At 37.2% G+C, this 16,276-nt stretch overlaps 1 protein-coding gene across 1 annotated transcript in view; it reads right to left on the bottom strand.

The window, feature by feature from the left end:
* LOC137290387 (metalloprotease TIKI1-like) overlaps nt 1-16,276 on the bottom strand; it is a 91,758-nt gene that overhangs the window by 26,228 nt on the left and 49,254 nt on the right. The window contains exon 3 of the mRNA XM_067821288.1: nt 4,378-4,699. Coding sequence (XP_067677389.1) covers nt 4,378-4,699 — 322 coding nt within the window. The remainder of the gene's footprint in view (nt 1-4,377; nt 4,700-16,276) is intronic.

The raw sequence follows: 16,276 nt of genomic DNA, 5'->3' as shown, positions 1-16,276 counted from the left end.
GGAATGTGTGTTGGCACATGTCAAAACAATCGGTTTCCTGTGAAATATAAGGTTGCTATAAACTATCAATTGTTTAAATCTGTTGCACACAGTTCAATATGAGGTTCATTATGGGCAAATTGCCGTATTTGATTAAGTCCGCATTGAACTAAATGTTCCGGATTCGCTTGTGCTGCAATCCAAGACATTATTGATGAATGAGACCTCTTGCTGCAATCCAAGACATTATTGATGAATGAGACCTCTTGATCATGAGCTAGGTCATGAATGACAGCGAGAAATGAAATGAAGAAGAGTTTCATCATTCCATTTCACTCAGATGTAACGTACAATTTCCAAGTTAATGGTTTCTAGTTGTGTAATACAACTCCAACAATCATGTCTCAACGCTAGCCTTATGCTAACTTAAGCCTTACATGTTGGATGGGCTGGGTTCTCAACATTTTATATCTGTGGACCTTAAAAACTGAAAATTAGAAGAGTTAAAATATCTGAATCATAACTTACATCTGTTGATAGTTATTATTACTTTGACTATAAAACAGGGATTTTTGTGTGACTAAAGCAGAATTTCCAGAAATAAATTGTCATTACAATGTAAATAATTACAACATCAATAAGGATACTAGACCAGGTTAATACTGTTTAAATAAAATTAATAAATCAAAATCAAACTTTATGACATCAAAAAAGTCCTTTACAATGAATCTTAGAATTCTATCCCCTACAGACAGAGGGGAGGGGCACCATTCACCACACCACAAAAGCACTCCCACTCAGCAGAAGACAAATCCAACATGTCATACTGACTATATTTATTGCTTGACTACCAGTATTACCTTAAAGACACACATTGTTCGTGTTAACGATGAAACCTGCGTTTTTCACGCAAATATATAATAAAAATGCTCAAAATATATTTTGAATGCATGTTTTGGATGCATAGATTCTGATCTACCTAAGTTTTAAACAACATAAAACAACAATATGCAGAAAAACAATAAATTTTGAAATGATTCAGAATTGTACTGAAAATGTCACACGCAAAAGATCTGGACTGCATATTTCTAATTTTATTTCTGTACCACTCTTACATCACCTACTGTGAACACTGACAAACACACAAAAATTTTAAATAATATTGAAGAACTTAAAGCCTTTTCCTTCTTAATATGACTTGGATTATGGGGACATTTCTTAAAACTGTTACCATGTCTAGCCATCCAAATGAACAGACATCAACTTACAACACATGGAATAAGTAAACTACTACAAAAGGGAAGTCAGTCAATTTGCAGCAGGAAAACGTACAGTTTTAACCCAAATCATAATAAAGAATGACAGGTGTTTTGCCCAATTAAACTGCTAATCACAGACTTGTTCCACGATTGTTTGTTTGCCTTGTATTTTGTTTTTACCAAAAAGGTTAAAAACTTTATCACTAACAACACAAATGCTTCCACATGTCTGAAGTCTGCAACTGTAAAATCCACATGTTTTCAAAAAATAAAAAATAAGAAAACCTCAACAAATCATGATCTTGAAATGTCCTGAAATTTTTGACAATGCCATCTAGGTTCAACAAATGTAGTCCACATCCTCACAGACATTTTTCTTATAATTACAATTAATTGGACATAAACTTTCATCTGCTGTTTTTCCAAATTCCTACACCATGTTCACGCTCCTAACATCATTACAGCTTTTAACCATTAGGCATATTTCATCATGGTCTGTTTTGAGCCGATTTTTTTCCTCATTAGGAAACATTAAAATGGAGTCTACCAAATTTATATGCTGCTTTACGCTGACATGCAACAGGTCAAAGGGTAATACGTTAATTATTTCATCTGATTGGTTCTGAGTAAACAAGGCTTTCTCCTTAGCTGGAGAGAAAAAAATCATAAATTTCAAAGAATCGGTGTCAGTTTAGCTGACAAGCAGTGTCTGGGTGTACTTGTATTTATCTGAATAATGCCTGTTGTCTGCAAGTGGAGAGTTTTGTTTCCTTGTGGATATTAATTGGTTGAAATATACAAGGCCCCCATACAGGTGTTTTAGTACCTTAATCCTAGACATGTACAGTTTACTTCACTTAGAGTGTCAAATCTTATGTCCTTAACAAGTGATTATCATTACTTACAAATCTCAATTTTATGTTTATTTTATTTCTGTGTAAGTAATTTGAAAAAAATTGTTATTTAAGAAAGAAAAACTTCATAACTTCATGAAATACAAGATATGAAGTACTGGTCAAATGTTAAATCTTACATCCTCAGCAAGCAATTATTATAAATTACAAATGTTCATATTTTTCAAGTTTTAGTGTAAATAACTAGAAAATAATTATTCTCAAAGAATCTTTTTAAAGTTTCATGTATTAAATGATATTAAATACTGGTTAAATATTCTAAACTGTCTAGAACTATATTGATAGAAACTCAGCTTGTCTACGATCGCACATCTTTGTTGTGAGTATGTCTACTTGATGCAAAGTTCTTTCATACGTTGGGAATATTTCTGCTGAAGAGCCTAATACCTCTGTCAGTGTTAACCAATGAGGAAACTCCTAAATGATGAAAATAGTATTTTTGTTTGTTTGAAAATAGCTGATGAAAGTGAAGACAAACTTGCTGATTCAGGAAAAATGACAATAGAGTGACTCAACATAATAAACCAAAGCTTTCAATGATAATACATCCTCTTGAACGTAAGTGTTCCACAATATCTGGAAAAACTAATTTTGAATATGAAAGAGTCACCATTTTAAAATCCATACAACATAGTTTCCTGGCAGGTCATATTTTTGTAACCTCTATGTCCAGAAGACTTCAGTTTTCTTACATTAACTGGAGAGAAGTTGGTCAAGGTGTTTAATTGGTTGTCCAGAGTTGTGCCCCTTGATTGTCTCAGGAGTCACTGATAGTGAGTTGACATCAAAGCTTGCTACCATCTATTGTCAGCAGTAGTACCATGAGTTTCCATTTTAGAGGTAAATAAACACCAATAATGTGTTTGTCTATGGACTTGCTGACACATTTTGCTGACTTGCATCGACAGGGCTGAATCACTGTTCAAGGGCATGTTAAACCTCAGTGAGTAACAAACAGCCTCACAACAAACTTCAAACTCCTTTATATATTGTTATCAGACACCATTCCTGATACCAATCACATGTGATTTGTTTACAAACACAACACATACCAATACATAGAATACACAAACAATTTCTCTTTGTTTACTCTGTTGCTTATCTCATAGGTGCTAAAATTACCACTTAGACAACAATAACACTGCATGGAGCTTAACCCATTAAGTTTATCTCACATCTTAACTTTGTTTACAAATGGTACTTACTGGATGTGTAAAGAGCTTTGGTTCATTTGTGAAGAACCTAAACATACATGGTGACCATTATTAACAAGATCAGGAATTTTAACAAGCTGATCCAGCCATGCAAGGAATTAGATCTTTACGCGGATCTGTGATGGGTGCCTCGTTTGGTAGAATCAGATACTGATTCATATACACATACTGATTATAAAGACTGGGCCGTGGAGAAGCCGAGTGGTTAAAGCGTTAGCTTGTGACACCAAAGACTCGGGTTGGATTCCCCACATGGGTACAATGTGTGAAGCCTATTTCTAGTGTCCCTGCTATGATATTGCTGGAATATTGCTAAAAGTGGTGCAAAACCATACCCACTAACTCGCTATCATAATCAGAATCTTATAATAAACTTATATCAGTTCATAATGTGAATATATTTCATTCACTTTCATATATCTATAACATTTCTCACTGGATCTACTCAACATTATCACTTTTCAACTAAAATGATTAAAAACAATCTTGGTTCCTGGATATTCAAAGTGTGCAATGTACCAACAGAATGTACCAGCAGGATGTTCCTTAAGAATATACCCACTCGGTGTACCCACACAGTACCCACTGAATGTTCCCACCGAATGTACTCACCATATGTGTCAGCTCAAGGTACCTACAGAATGTACCCACTAAATGTACCTACTCAATGCACCCACAGAATGTACCCACTCAAATTACCTACTAATGTATCTACTACAAGTTCCTACTCAATGTACCCATGCAATTTACAACATGTACAATTTGCACACGCAAACTAAAGTCATCAGGCATATCAGTTTGTACCACACTAACTTGATATTCTTAAAGTAGTACATTGGTGTATTTGATGTGCCATTACAAAACAATACAATGATGCCTGCAACAAACTTAACTATTTCTATCTATCAAGTAGATTTATTAACATCCATATGTATTCTTTGACATAACTCCATACCAGTTCCTGTAAAAGTAAAACGGTAATATCATGATGACAAAAGGTATTCCACTTACCTGCACCAAATGCAAAGAAAAAGCTTTTCTTGGGATACTTTTTAAGAAGTGTCATCACTCTCTGTGACATCCTATGATTTCGTTTCACAATAAGTTCACTTCTAAAATACTGGTCAATACGTTTGGCCGTCTTTAACTGACTTGGTGGGAGTGACGAGTTCACCAGGTTCGGAACCTGGGCCGTATCATGGTTGAATATAATGGAGTTGAGGTCTCCACAGTTATAATGGTCTATCAGGTCTTCTGTGGTATACGGAACAGATCCTTTTGTGGTCCGATATGCTTCATGTTGGAACAACGTCTGATTCAACGCAAACAAAACCTGCAATAGAAGGGAAAGTTTATACGTGAAGTGGTGAGCGAGTTGAATAAAGAATACCAGAAAAAAACACATAATTTTTAAAAAATGTTTTGTATTATGAATGTATGTGTGTGTGTGTGTATAAGTGTATACATATGTATGTGTATTTGTATGGATGCATATGTTGCTAATTCAAAATATAACGTGCGTGCGTGCGTGCGTGCGTGCGTGCGTGCGTGCGTGCGTGCGTGCGTGCGTGCGTGCGTGCGTGCGTGCGTGCGTGCGTGCGTGCGTGCGTGCGTGCGTGCGTGCGTACTGCAATTATATTTACAACAACAGCCATAAATTCTGATGTACACTTAACCAATCAATGCTTAATAGAGGATGGAAAAATGTAAAAAGATGGGACTAAAAACAAACAAAAAAGAAAAAGACATTAATTGATCAATGGAACAATCAAGCACCTTGAACATGTACTAGTTGCATGGATATGTGCACTAAATATGTGCACTTTATAATATAAATTTTCATTGTCATCTTTCAACAATATTTGGGTTAATTCAGGAAGGACATAGGACATTGGCCATTTGAATAAAAGTTATGACAGTTGGTGAGTCAGTTTGATTTTACACCACTCTCATCAACAATCCAGCAATATTATCAACAGTTCCAGGTAGTATTATACAACGATATTGACATACCAGTGATCAAAACTGTGATGAAATTGGAATCTGATTCACTGACAAGGTCATTTAGGAAGAATGATTTTAAGGAGTAATACAGTAAAACATGGACTCTGAAGTCAGGAAATAACATTCAAATACTGAGATTTTTCTGAATTCAAGCTCCGCAATCTCTTGTTCTGAATATGACAGTGTTGAACATAAATTACATCTGTTCTTTCAGTTTCAATGCTTAGGACATCACTTAGTAAGTAAGTTTTTTTAAACACAAATATGCAAATAGTGTTAATGTTTTATTGCATTTTCTCCCTCGACCTGTGAAGTAATTATTCAAAGTATTTTACAATATAAAGATAAATGAAAGCGAATGACCAACTTCAGCTATCTGATAAAATAGATTCTAAAAAGTGTAAAATAGTTGTTTACAATATTCAAGATAAAACAAAAACATAAAACAAACAAAACAAAGAGCTGCATTGCATCGTAGGTTTACGATGGTGGTCTATAATACATGTATCTACATCTCTCAATAACCAAATGCCATAAAATATTTGTAAAACATTGTCTATTTTTGCTATTGTAAAGAACAGGGCCTAGATTTTTCTAGCTCTCTTAGTGCTAAGACAGTCGTAAGTGTCATACATTAACATTAATTAATCATTAATTAAGAGAGCTTTGAAAATCTAGGCCCAGATCACTAACTCCTCATATGATGTCCAGTGCCCAATGTTCATTTTGTCCATGACAAACTTCCACAAAATCGAACGTCAAACAAACAGATTCAACCTACCAACCCCACCACAAACATCACCATATTACCTTGATAATAAAACGCTGCACGGAAACGAAATTGAGAGAATAAAACAGTCACCATCAATGATTCTGGCATATGCCACTTGTCTGTTTCCGTAAGTTCCAGAAAACAATTGGAAGGAAAATAAATAAAACAATTATCTTTATTGGACCACAACAAAAACTGCCCATAATGGCAGGAAATGGAGGTCGTTTAGCACTAAAGGTCAACCTTGGCATCCATCAGTAAAGATACCCAAACAATTATTGGACAATGGGACTGGTACACATTGCAGTAAAGGTAGGGTGTAGGATCTAATAGATGGCATTTAACCATCAACATATGATTTTCTAGGGGCACGGTCATGTCAAGGCTGGTTTGGCACGTTCCAACCTTCATGAAAAAGAGGAGCAAATATTGAACAAAGTACTTATGAATCTAGGGATGGTATGCCCCCGTTCACATATTGCTGTGTTGACATGAGGTCTTTGAATCAGGCTGGTCAAACGCAGCGCCAATCCACTGACACCTTCAACAACATGCTGGGTACACAATATGAGAGAGGGTGTCACAACTGCCTCTCTTCTTGAGGATCAGTTTCTAGAATATGGGATAAGTTTCCCCATACTTGAGGGCCCCTTGGTGTTCATACAATCCTCATGATGGGGTCACAGGGCGACACTGTCGTTTATAAGGTGGTAATTAGCATATAATATATGCTTAGTTTAACACTCCCCTTTGAGCAATGGATGTTATTCTTGTGTCAAGACCTGATTAGCTTATAGCTTCTCTATGGAACAAACACCTGCGAATACACCTGCCTTCATAGAAGCCAAAATTTCATTCACCCTGCTCACTTTAAGTTTTTACCTTTCCAAATATAGAAAAAAAAATCTGATTGTGAAAACACACAAAAAGAGAAATCGAGTCGCATCTTTTTGAAGAATTGACCCTGAACTTCTGTTATTCTCTTCCTGGACTTCTCTTCTTTCACTCTAAGTTTCAAATATGAGGTCTATGTGGTATAAAAAGGTAAGGACAATGCCAAATAGGCCTTTGTATTCTCACAAAACAGCAAGTTCTATCTGCTAAGCTGTGAAGTCATAGTTATTAAAATCTCATTCATCTTCTCCATCATTATCAATGTAAACTACACTTTTGAGTAAACACAATCCAAGGTTGTTTTTTTCCAAAGAACAATGAAACAAAAACATTCCCCTCCTTAAAAGAAATGCCATATTCATTGCCTGAATTTAAATTCCAAACTTTTCCCCATGTCCTGAAATTTTAAAATACAGCTACGGCCTGATGATCCCTGAATAAATCTCTTGTACTTTTGACACCCCTTGTCTGACCTCCATGAGATATGACCTCCTCCTGTCATAGATAGTATGTCCATTTCAAGAGAATAAAGGCATTATCAGCGACAAAATTCTTCAACTTCTTAACCCCTAGTCTCTCCTCATGTACCCATGTCTCAAGCGATAAGAGACAGATATGGAAGCCTTCTTGTGGTTGTAAATTCAGATAAATAATAGGGAATATGAGTAACTATATCCTACCCTAAAGCACGTAATAGCCATGTCATACCATGTGCTGACTTCTAAATGTCTTCCTGATTTGAAATGAACCTGCCCACATATATTATTTAATGATGGTTATAATTTAACAGTATGTTAAACAGCCAAGTTAAGTAATTCAGTTATGTGTAATATTTATACATTTCACAGTTCATGTAATAAAGTCAAATATCAGGAAGAGATGACAAATAATTAATTCTTCTTGAGCAGTTTGAAAATGATCAAATGCACATTCAGATGTAAACTTCATGTAATTGACCCTAAATATTTAAGAGATTTATCGAGTTTGCCATGTTATGACAACAAATATTTCTAAAATTGTAAGATCATATTAAATATTTATTGCATCATAACTGTTCAGTCTTTCTTCATAAAAAAATCACCTCTCAGTTTCATAGCATTTCCTTTATATTTACGATGTCTCGATAAACAAGTTTCATGAATCAATGTGTATCACAATACCCTTGTCACCATTTGACAGATGTATTAAGATATCTATTAATTTTCAGAGATCAATTAGTTATAATTTCCCATCTTTGTTAATGAAAAAAATAATCATTTATAACTTTCATAACATAAATTGCAAAATGTGAACGATACATAAACATATTGAAACCAATACTTTCAAAATTAAATACCAATATGGTTTTGGATTTTAGAAAAAGCATTGATGCATCGTTCGATGTATCATGGCATCCCTTCTTTATTTGTAGATGCTATAAATGCATGCATCTGACCCAATCCCATTAAAATCATATCTGGCTTTGTGTAGCAGAGCAAAAACAGAATGATTTTTAATGAGATTAAATAGGATCAAACTATGACTGAATCTTATTCATTTGCTTGTCAACTTCTTGAAAACTGAAACATATTCATTTGAATATCAACTTCAAGAAAACCACAATGCTCTCTTATCTCGTAACGCCACAGAAAAGATTTCTCTGCATGATAAACTCCTGTTTCTCTCGTTAATACTCTCTCTGTGTCGTTAGTGCACTGCTTACTGAGACCTCTTCAAGTCTGCTAGGAACATTTTCTGCCTGATTAAAAGCCTCCTTGAAGGAAAACCCACCCAAATATTTATAAAATGAAATCGCACCTTCAAAATCAAAGCTTTGAAATCTGCCACACACACTTAAAACGTCAAGAAGAAATTTACAACTCCAGGCTCATGCTAAATAATAACTCATAACACTTTGTTAGATCATGACACAGGCTGGCCTTAATGTACAAACAACTTACTTCAAAGGTTTAACCATTAACTTCCAAATCACTTGAAGTACACCCATCAAAGGTAAACATATAATCTTGACAAATTTATGCTGTACATTTCATGAGATATCCATCAGTAGCATTTATTCATGTAAAGAAGTTAAGAAAATGTCCTTTCTTATCAAGAGTTCTGAGAGAGAGAATTTTTGACTAGATATGTGTCAGGATGTGTAATATCTCACAGTGTTTACCTAACATAGAAGGCAGGCATGATACGAACATGGTATCATTTCATACAGCTGATAAGACACCATTAAAGCAAAATGTACATCATTTGCTAATTGTACATCTAACAAGAGCAACATCCCTTCAAATTACCTTCTGAGGCGATAGACATGATAGCATATCAACTTACTTACACACTGATATTTACAAGAAATCAAATCTTAATACTCAGAATACCCAAAGACCTCATTTTCACTTCATTTTGGATGTATACAGTGATTTATGTCAATTCACCAACTCATCATTTAAGTTAACAACTGTTTTCAAATTCTTCTAATTAGATATCATAATAAATTCAAGTTCACACCTTCATATATATTGGTGGAATATTCATGACTAAGTAACCTCATTAATATTCAGAGACTTGAGATGTCTCCTTGCAGTACCCCATGCTTGACTTATAATGAGTGTGAATACATGATATGTTCATGGTCGCCCAACTTTTAAATGCCTTTCAAACAGTTTTTATTGGGTGAGTGAGTGGTTTATTCTTCTGTTATATCACAGCATTCCAGCTAGATCTGGGAAGAGAATCTAAAGCTACCTTCACATGATTAACTAAAGTTTGACAACTCATGTTATCAAACTTGTGTTTGATAGTGAACATTCCAACAACTCGCCACCAACAACAATTTCAGAGTTGTCCAACTGTTGTCAAGAAATAAGATCGGTCTCTATTTTCACAAACTTTTCCATCAAACTTTCGGTGTTGTCAAACTCGAGTTTGACGTTGGAAGAGTTGTCAACTTCAATGAAATTGTCATGTGACTGCATCAATAGGAACATGGCACTCAAATGACAAAAAAATTGACAATATGCTTGACATGTAAAAGCACGAGTTTGGCAAATCTTTAAATTTCAACAGCATGTGTTGTCAAATTTTATTTTGCTGTGTGAAGACGGCTTTAAGTGATACAGGTCGTAGAAGCTCACAACTTCAATGAAACAATGAAAATTGGATTTTGAATTAGGAACAAATAACATTTGTTCAGGTGTAAGATAATCCAAGGAGACATACATTTACATCAGGGTTACCAGCCATGATTGAAAGAACTGATTCATATCATTCCCTGACTTCTAGTGAACTCTGACGTCTCAGAGAGCAGAACAAACAAACAAGCATTATTCATCTTCATGCATGTTTCCTTAAAACGCTTCCTGTAAAAACATATTAAGGAAGAAAAAATTAAAATAATTTTCTGCATAATGCAAATATGGAGACATTTACAAACATTAACATTTTAACATTCACTAGTTTCAAAGCACCTGTTGAACATTATGGCCATAAAAAGTCTTCCTTGAAAGCTTAAGATTTTAAGATCCTATTAAGATTTTAATTCAAAAACATGAAAGAACACTCGTATACTTGAAGTAGGTCATGATCTGGTATTTAAAGTATCAAGTGTCCAGTAAAAACAGGACTTGCAAACAGGCCTTGACTCATATGTCTGCTACCATCCAATTATCACAAGAAAAAACTGACCAAGTTTCAGGAAACAACACAGGGCCACAGCATACAAGGAATTTTACACTGTTTCTAGAGAACAGCTGATTTTTTTAATGCAGCACTATGGCAGACACCGCCAATTAACCTTTGTCTCAGTGACTGCTGCATGTAGTCAGAGAAAAGTGCATCTCAAATGTTTGCATTTGTTGTCCGACTCTTCAAGCATGAAATCTACAACAACAGCTGCAGTTGCCATAAATGCTGCTGTTGCTGCAAGAATGTAGGTGCTGTTACTGTTGTTGATTTAAAATGGATGGCATCATCTACTGCAGAACATTTCCTCCTGGTCCAGCTTCTTCTTTGTCTGCACTCTACAGTAGACTTGTTCTATCAATAGACCTGTGTCTCCAGTAAACCTTCTACTCTAACTGCAATGGAGGCATGTCTCCAGTGAACATGTTACATCTATATGGACTTTTATGGCAGACTTATTGCGACTAGATCATGCTCGCTCTTGTTGTGGCGGCTTCTGCTGTTGGTAGATTTAACTACTACTGCTGCTGCTGCTGCTGCTGCTGCTGCTGCTGCTGCTGCTGCTGCTGCTGCTGCTGCTGCTACTACTACTACTACTACTACTACTACTACTACTACTACTACTACTACTACTACTACTACTACTACTACCCCCACCAGTATGAATGTGGTTATCACAGTCGTATCTTCATACTGATAAACATCACTGAATGCACTGACCACACTGGTCGTAAGCTATTCACACATCACAAATGTCCAGCCCTTATCCTGAGCCTGTATCAGTAGCACCTCTGATAAGCTATACCACCAATACAGTCTGCTTATCAATGCCCATTTATTATCATAGCCGCTAAGCCCACACTACTGTTCATTCACACAAGGACCCTTTCTTCAGCTTCCTAGCCATACTGTGCAACCTCCACCTGTGTCTTGACCCCTACACTGTCCCTTCTGACACTAGGCAACCGGTCACTTTCTCCAGGGAGGTATTATTCTGACCCCTACACTGTCCCTTCTGACACTAGGCAACCGGTCACTTTCTCCAGGAAGGTGCGGGTTCCCCTCTATACTGTCCCCTCACACCTACACAACCAGCTTCAGCAAACCAACACTCTCACCAGGGAGGTATTATTCAGACCCCTACACTGTCCCTTCTGACACTAGGCAACCGGTCACTTTCTCCAGGAAGGTGCGGGTTCCCCTCTATACTGTCCCCTCACACCTACACAACCAGCTTCAGCAAACCAACACTCTCACCAGGGAGGTATTATTCAGACCCCTACACTGTCCCTTCTGACACTAGGCAACCGGTCACTTTCTCCAGGAAGGTGCGGGTTCCCCTCTATACTGTCCCCTCACACCTACACAACCAGCTTCAGCAAACCAACACTCTCACCAGGGAGGTATTATTCAGACCCCTACACTGTCCCTTCTGACACTAGGCAACCGGTCACTTTCTCCAGGAAGGTGCGGGTTCCCCTCTATACTGTCCCATCACACCTACACAACCAGCTTCAGCAAACCAACACTCACCAGGGAGGTATTATTCTGACCCCTACACTGTCACTTCTGACACCAGACAACCAGTCACTCTCCCCAGAAAGGTGCTGGTTCACCCCTGCACTGTCCCCTCTCACCCACAGAACCAGCTTCAGCAAACCCATGCTCACCAGAGAGGTTTTGTTCTGACCCCTACCCTGTCCCCTCCTGCACCTACAAAACCAGTTTCAACAAACCCTCACTCACCAGGAAGGTGTTGTTCTGACCCCTATCCTGTCCTCTCCTGCACCAACACAACAAGCCTTATCATCCAACCCACAGTTTCCTGTATCTCTTGATATTTTGTGTTACTCAATCCAGGCATTATCTAATATCTCATGCAGTTAGGGGAGGCTTATTGTGAGTAATATCAGCCTCATCTTATAGCTACTCTGTTAGAAACAACCAAATTTATTTCTGTAGGATCATGTACCTTGTGTCAACAATAGGCAGCAGATCAGTATCTTTGATTGCCAAGTTCTTATTTTCTATACCAAGATTCTTTTGGGTGTCAGCCAGCTGGGTTCCAGAATTGGCACAAGATAAATAAATTGTGTTTATTTCAGCATTGTCTTAATTTCCATCCCAATTTTCTGCTATACTTCAAAATAAATACACCAAAGCCTTGGCACAGAGTTGAAATATGTAGAATTCAATTTCACATTTTTGCCATTATGAAGCCCATACACTTCTCAGCAGGGGGAAATTCTGCAAATGACCGTTTTACAGCTAGGAACATTACAGCATCCGAACAGCATTGTTTCTTGGGTAAAGACATTGGACCTATTACCTTGATGGCATAACTGTTCGGGTTCTTTGCAAATAAACACAGAGGTACTGGCATTTGGCTGATATACGTATCTCTTCAATTCTACGCCTTGTATGCACATTCAAAAACATGGCACAGGTGGGTACCATTTTACATGATAGGTCTGAAGTTGGTCAAAAAATGGTCGTAATCATGTATTTTGTGCTAATGTGATGATCCCCTTTGGCAAAATATGGCACGTATGTCATTCTGAATTCCTGACCTTGTTATGTTCGTACACAAAGTGTTCAAGAATAACATGCTTGCTCTCATGCTTCGAAAGATGTTTTGTTGAAGCCAGGAGTGTTTTGGAGCACCTGTTTCAATCTGTTTGTTCCAAAACATGTACGAGGCATATGATACATACGAATCATAAGTGACTAGAGAAGCAGTGAGAGAGTAATGCCACTCTTAGAAACATTCCAGTAATATCACTCATTGTACCAATGTGGAAGTGAAACCCAGACCTTTGCAAGATGACCATAATCCTTTTACCATTAGGCTACCTGACTGTCCCTTATGGGGTAGATTAATACTGCCTATGCTTTGTGCAGTATCTTTTTCTGATATTAGCGGAATAAATATTTGCTGCTTCATTTATAATATGCAACCATAAACACTATTCATGATAACAAAATATATTTTGATATAAAAGAATACTCAGTTGAGTGAACGAGTGAGAGAGTGAGTGAAGTGTGTGAGTGAGATAAGTTTTATGCTGCTTTAAGCAATATTCCAGCAATATCACAGCGGGGGACACCAGTAATGGGTTTCACACATTGTACAGGTCTTCAGTGTGACAAGAGAATGCTTTAAGCATCAAGCTACCACATTGCTCCTCTGTTATTAAGTACAGATCAGGTGGAAATCTTTAATTCAGCACAAAGAACAATGTCTGTTTTGACATGAAGGAAAGGACAGAAAAAGATTAATGGTAGGTACATTCTCCTTTTAGACATGAGCAATGTTGGCCAATTCTTTTATTTCAAAAAGGGGATTCCTGAAGGCAAGGTTTCCATGTCCATCTTGGCTCGGCCCTTTGAACGCAACTGCAAGACAGGTGGACACTAACGCATGACTGCCTTGGTTTACTGACGACAGGACAAGTTAGTGATGCCAGTTTACGGACACCTTGGGCAGGACCACAGCGTGTATATGAAATCATCATCATCGTCATCATCATCATCATCATCATCATCATCATCATCATCATCATCAATCACCTGATGATGACTACTAGAATTATTCATCTTCTTTACTTATGCACTTATTTGTATTGAATCATGTCAATTTCATTGTGCATTGCATTATGTGTAACAAGCATTCCCTTTGTACATGCAATTATTTTATATGTTTTAGTGAATTGTGTTCATATTCATTTTGAGACCATTTTGATGCAAAAAGAATTTCCTCCAGGATAATAAAGTTATATTTTATCTCAATATCTGGACAATGTTAAACGTGATCCAGGTGTATGTTTCTGCACTGTACATGTGTTGATAACTCTACGATCATAATCAGGTCTTCGAATCAACAGAATTTGTTTGACAAGTGCACCAACATATAACTCACACACATCCCTTCCAATGAAGAAACAGTCATCTTGCGGCTAAGAATACTTACTGGAACAAATTTTCCATTTCCTGTTTAAAAACTATACAAAATTTCTGGAGGTGGGTGGGGGGAGGGGTTCCCCGCAATACTGACGTCAGTACATGACATATTCTGCCTTTACCCACACATGACAGTTCAGAGCTCATGTATTTCCAGATGAGAGGTACTGAAAGTGTGTACCAAGTGTCATGCGAAGCCCCTTAACGAGGAAGGCGTGATCATTTCACAATCAGACCTACTCTACCACATCAAGACCAGATAAGTGTGGAGATATTCACGCACATTTGTGTAATTTATCTCCACTGAAATGCAGTATCCCTGAATTTGAGATGTTTAACTCCACAACTGTTGAAGCAAAAAGGTGAAAGAAGGAGATGAAAATGTCTGAAGTCAAATGTGAAACTGAAGTGACATGTTTTCTTATAAGACTTTGGCAGTGGGCGTGGTTCATTAGGACTGAGTGAGAGGGTGTGGTTTTGTAAATGGGGTGAATGACATGTTTTTTTCAAGCTAAGATTAAAGTAAAATGTTATTATTAAGTGTGCTATCGACTAACTGTCGAGAGAACACCAGCAGGTTGGGTGTCTGTAGGGTGCACATGTTGTTTGACGAAGTGCTTGTTTATTGAAGTGTTAGATGTGTTAGCAGAATTGAAAATGTTTCGAGAGGGAATATATTCCTTACATGCTTGCAGGAAGCGGTGCATATTGGTAGTAGTGGTATATATGTCGGTAGAAGTGATACATATTGGTAGAAATGGTGTATATCATTAGAGTGAGTGAGTTTAGTTTTACGCCGCACTCAGCAATATTCCAGCCATATGGCAGCGGTCTGTAAATAATCTAGTCTGGACCAGACAATCTACTGACCAACAACATGAGCATCGATCTGCGCAATTGGGAACCGATGACGTATCAACCAAGTCAGAAAGCCTGACCATCCAATCTTGTCAGTCACCTCTTACAACAAGCATAGTTGCCTTTAATGGCAAGCATGGGTTGCTGAAGGCCTACTCTACCCCAGGACCTTCATGGGTCGCATATTATTAGAAGTGCTACATATTGGTAGAACTGATATAAAATGGTTTGAGTGGTACAAGAAGGTACACATGGTACACATAGGTAGGTAAAAGGGAACCGTAGGTGTAAAAGTTGTACTCCTTGGTAGACGTGTCACGTATAGGTGAGTTAATGAGTCATATAGGTAGTAGAAGTGGTACGTATTGCAGACATAGAACATGATGGTAGGTAAAAGTGGTAAATATGATGGAGCACTGGGTGGCATTCATAGTCAACACAAAGACAGATTTACATATCACAGCAGTGAAATCAGTACACGTCATATTAAATCAAGTCAAACTTGACAGCTCCTAATGAGGTAAGGTTTTTAAAACATAAGCGATCTGACATTTATCCACATTTACGCAGCGTTTGTCTAGCAGACAAGAACATTTCACCTGCCCAGCAATACAACAGGGGTACAAAAAACAAGGAAAACTCTGAACGCCAAAATTCTTCTCAAACTTCAAAAACGTCAAGTATTACTGCCAAACGCCAATTACTCTACCACTTGTTGTAGACTGTTTCAAGCATGGTGTTTTCACT

Source organism: Haliotis asinina, chromosome 7, assembly GCF_037392515.1.
Source record: "Haliotis asinina isolate JCU_RB_2024 chromosome 7, JCU_Hal_asi_v2, whole genome shotgun sequence".
Lineage (NCBI taxonomy): Eukaryota > Metazoa > Mollusca > Gastropoda > Lepetellida > Haliotidae > Haliotis > Haliotis asinina.
This window is presented reverse-complemented; position numbering and strand designations above follow the sequence as displayed.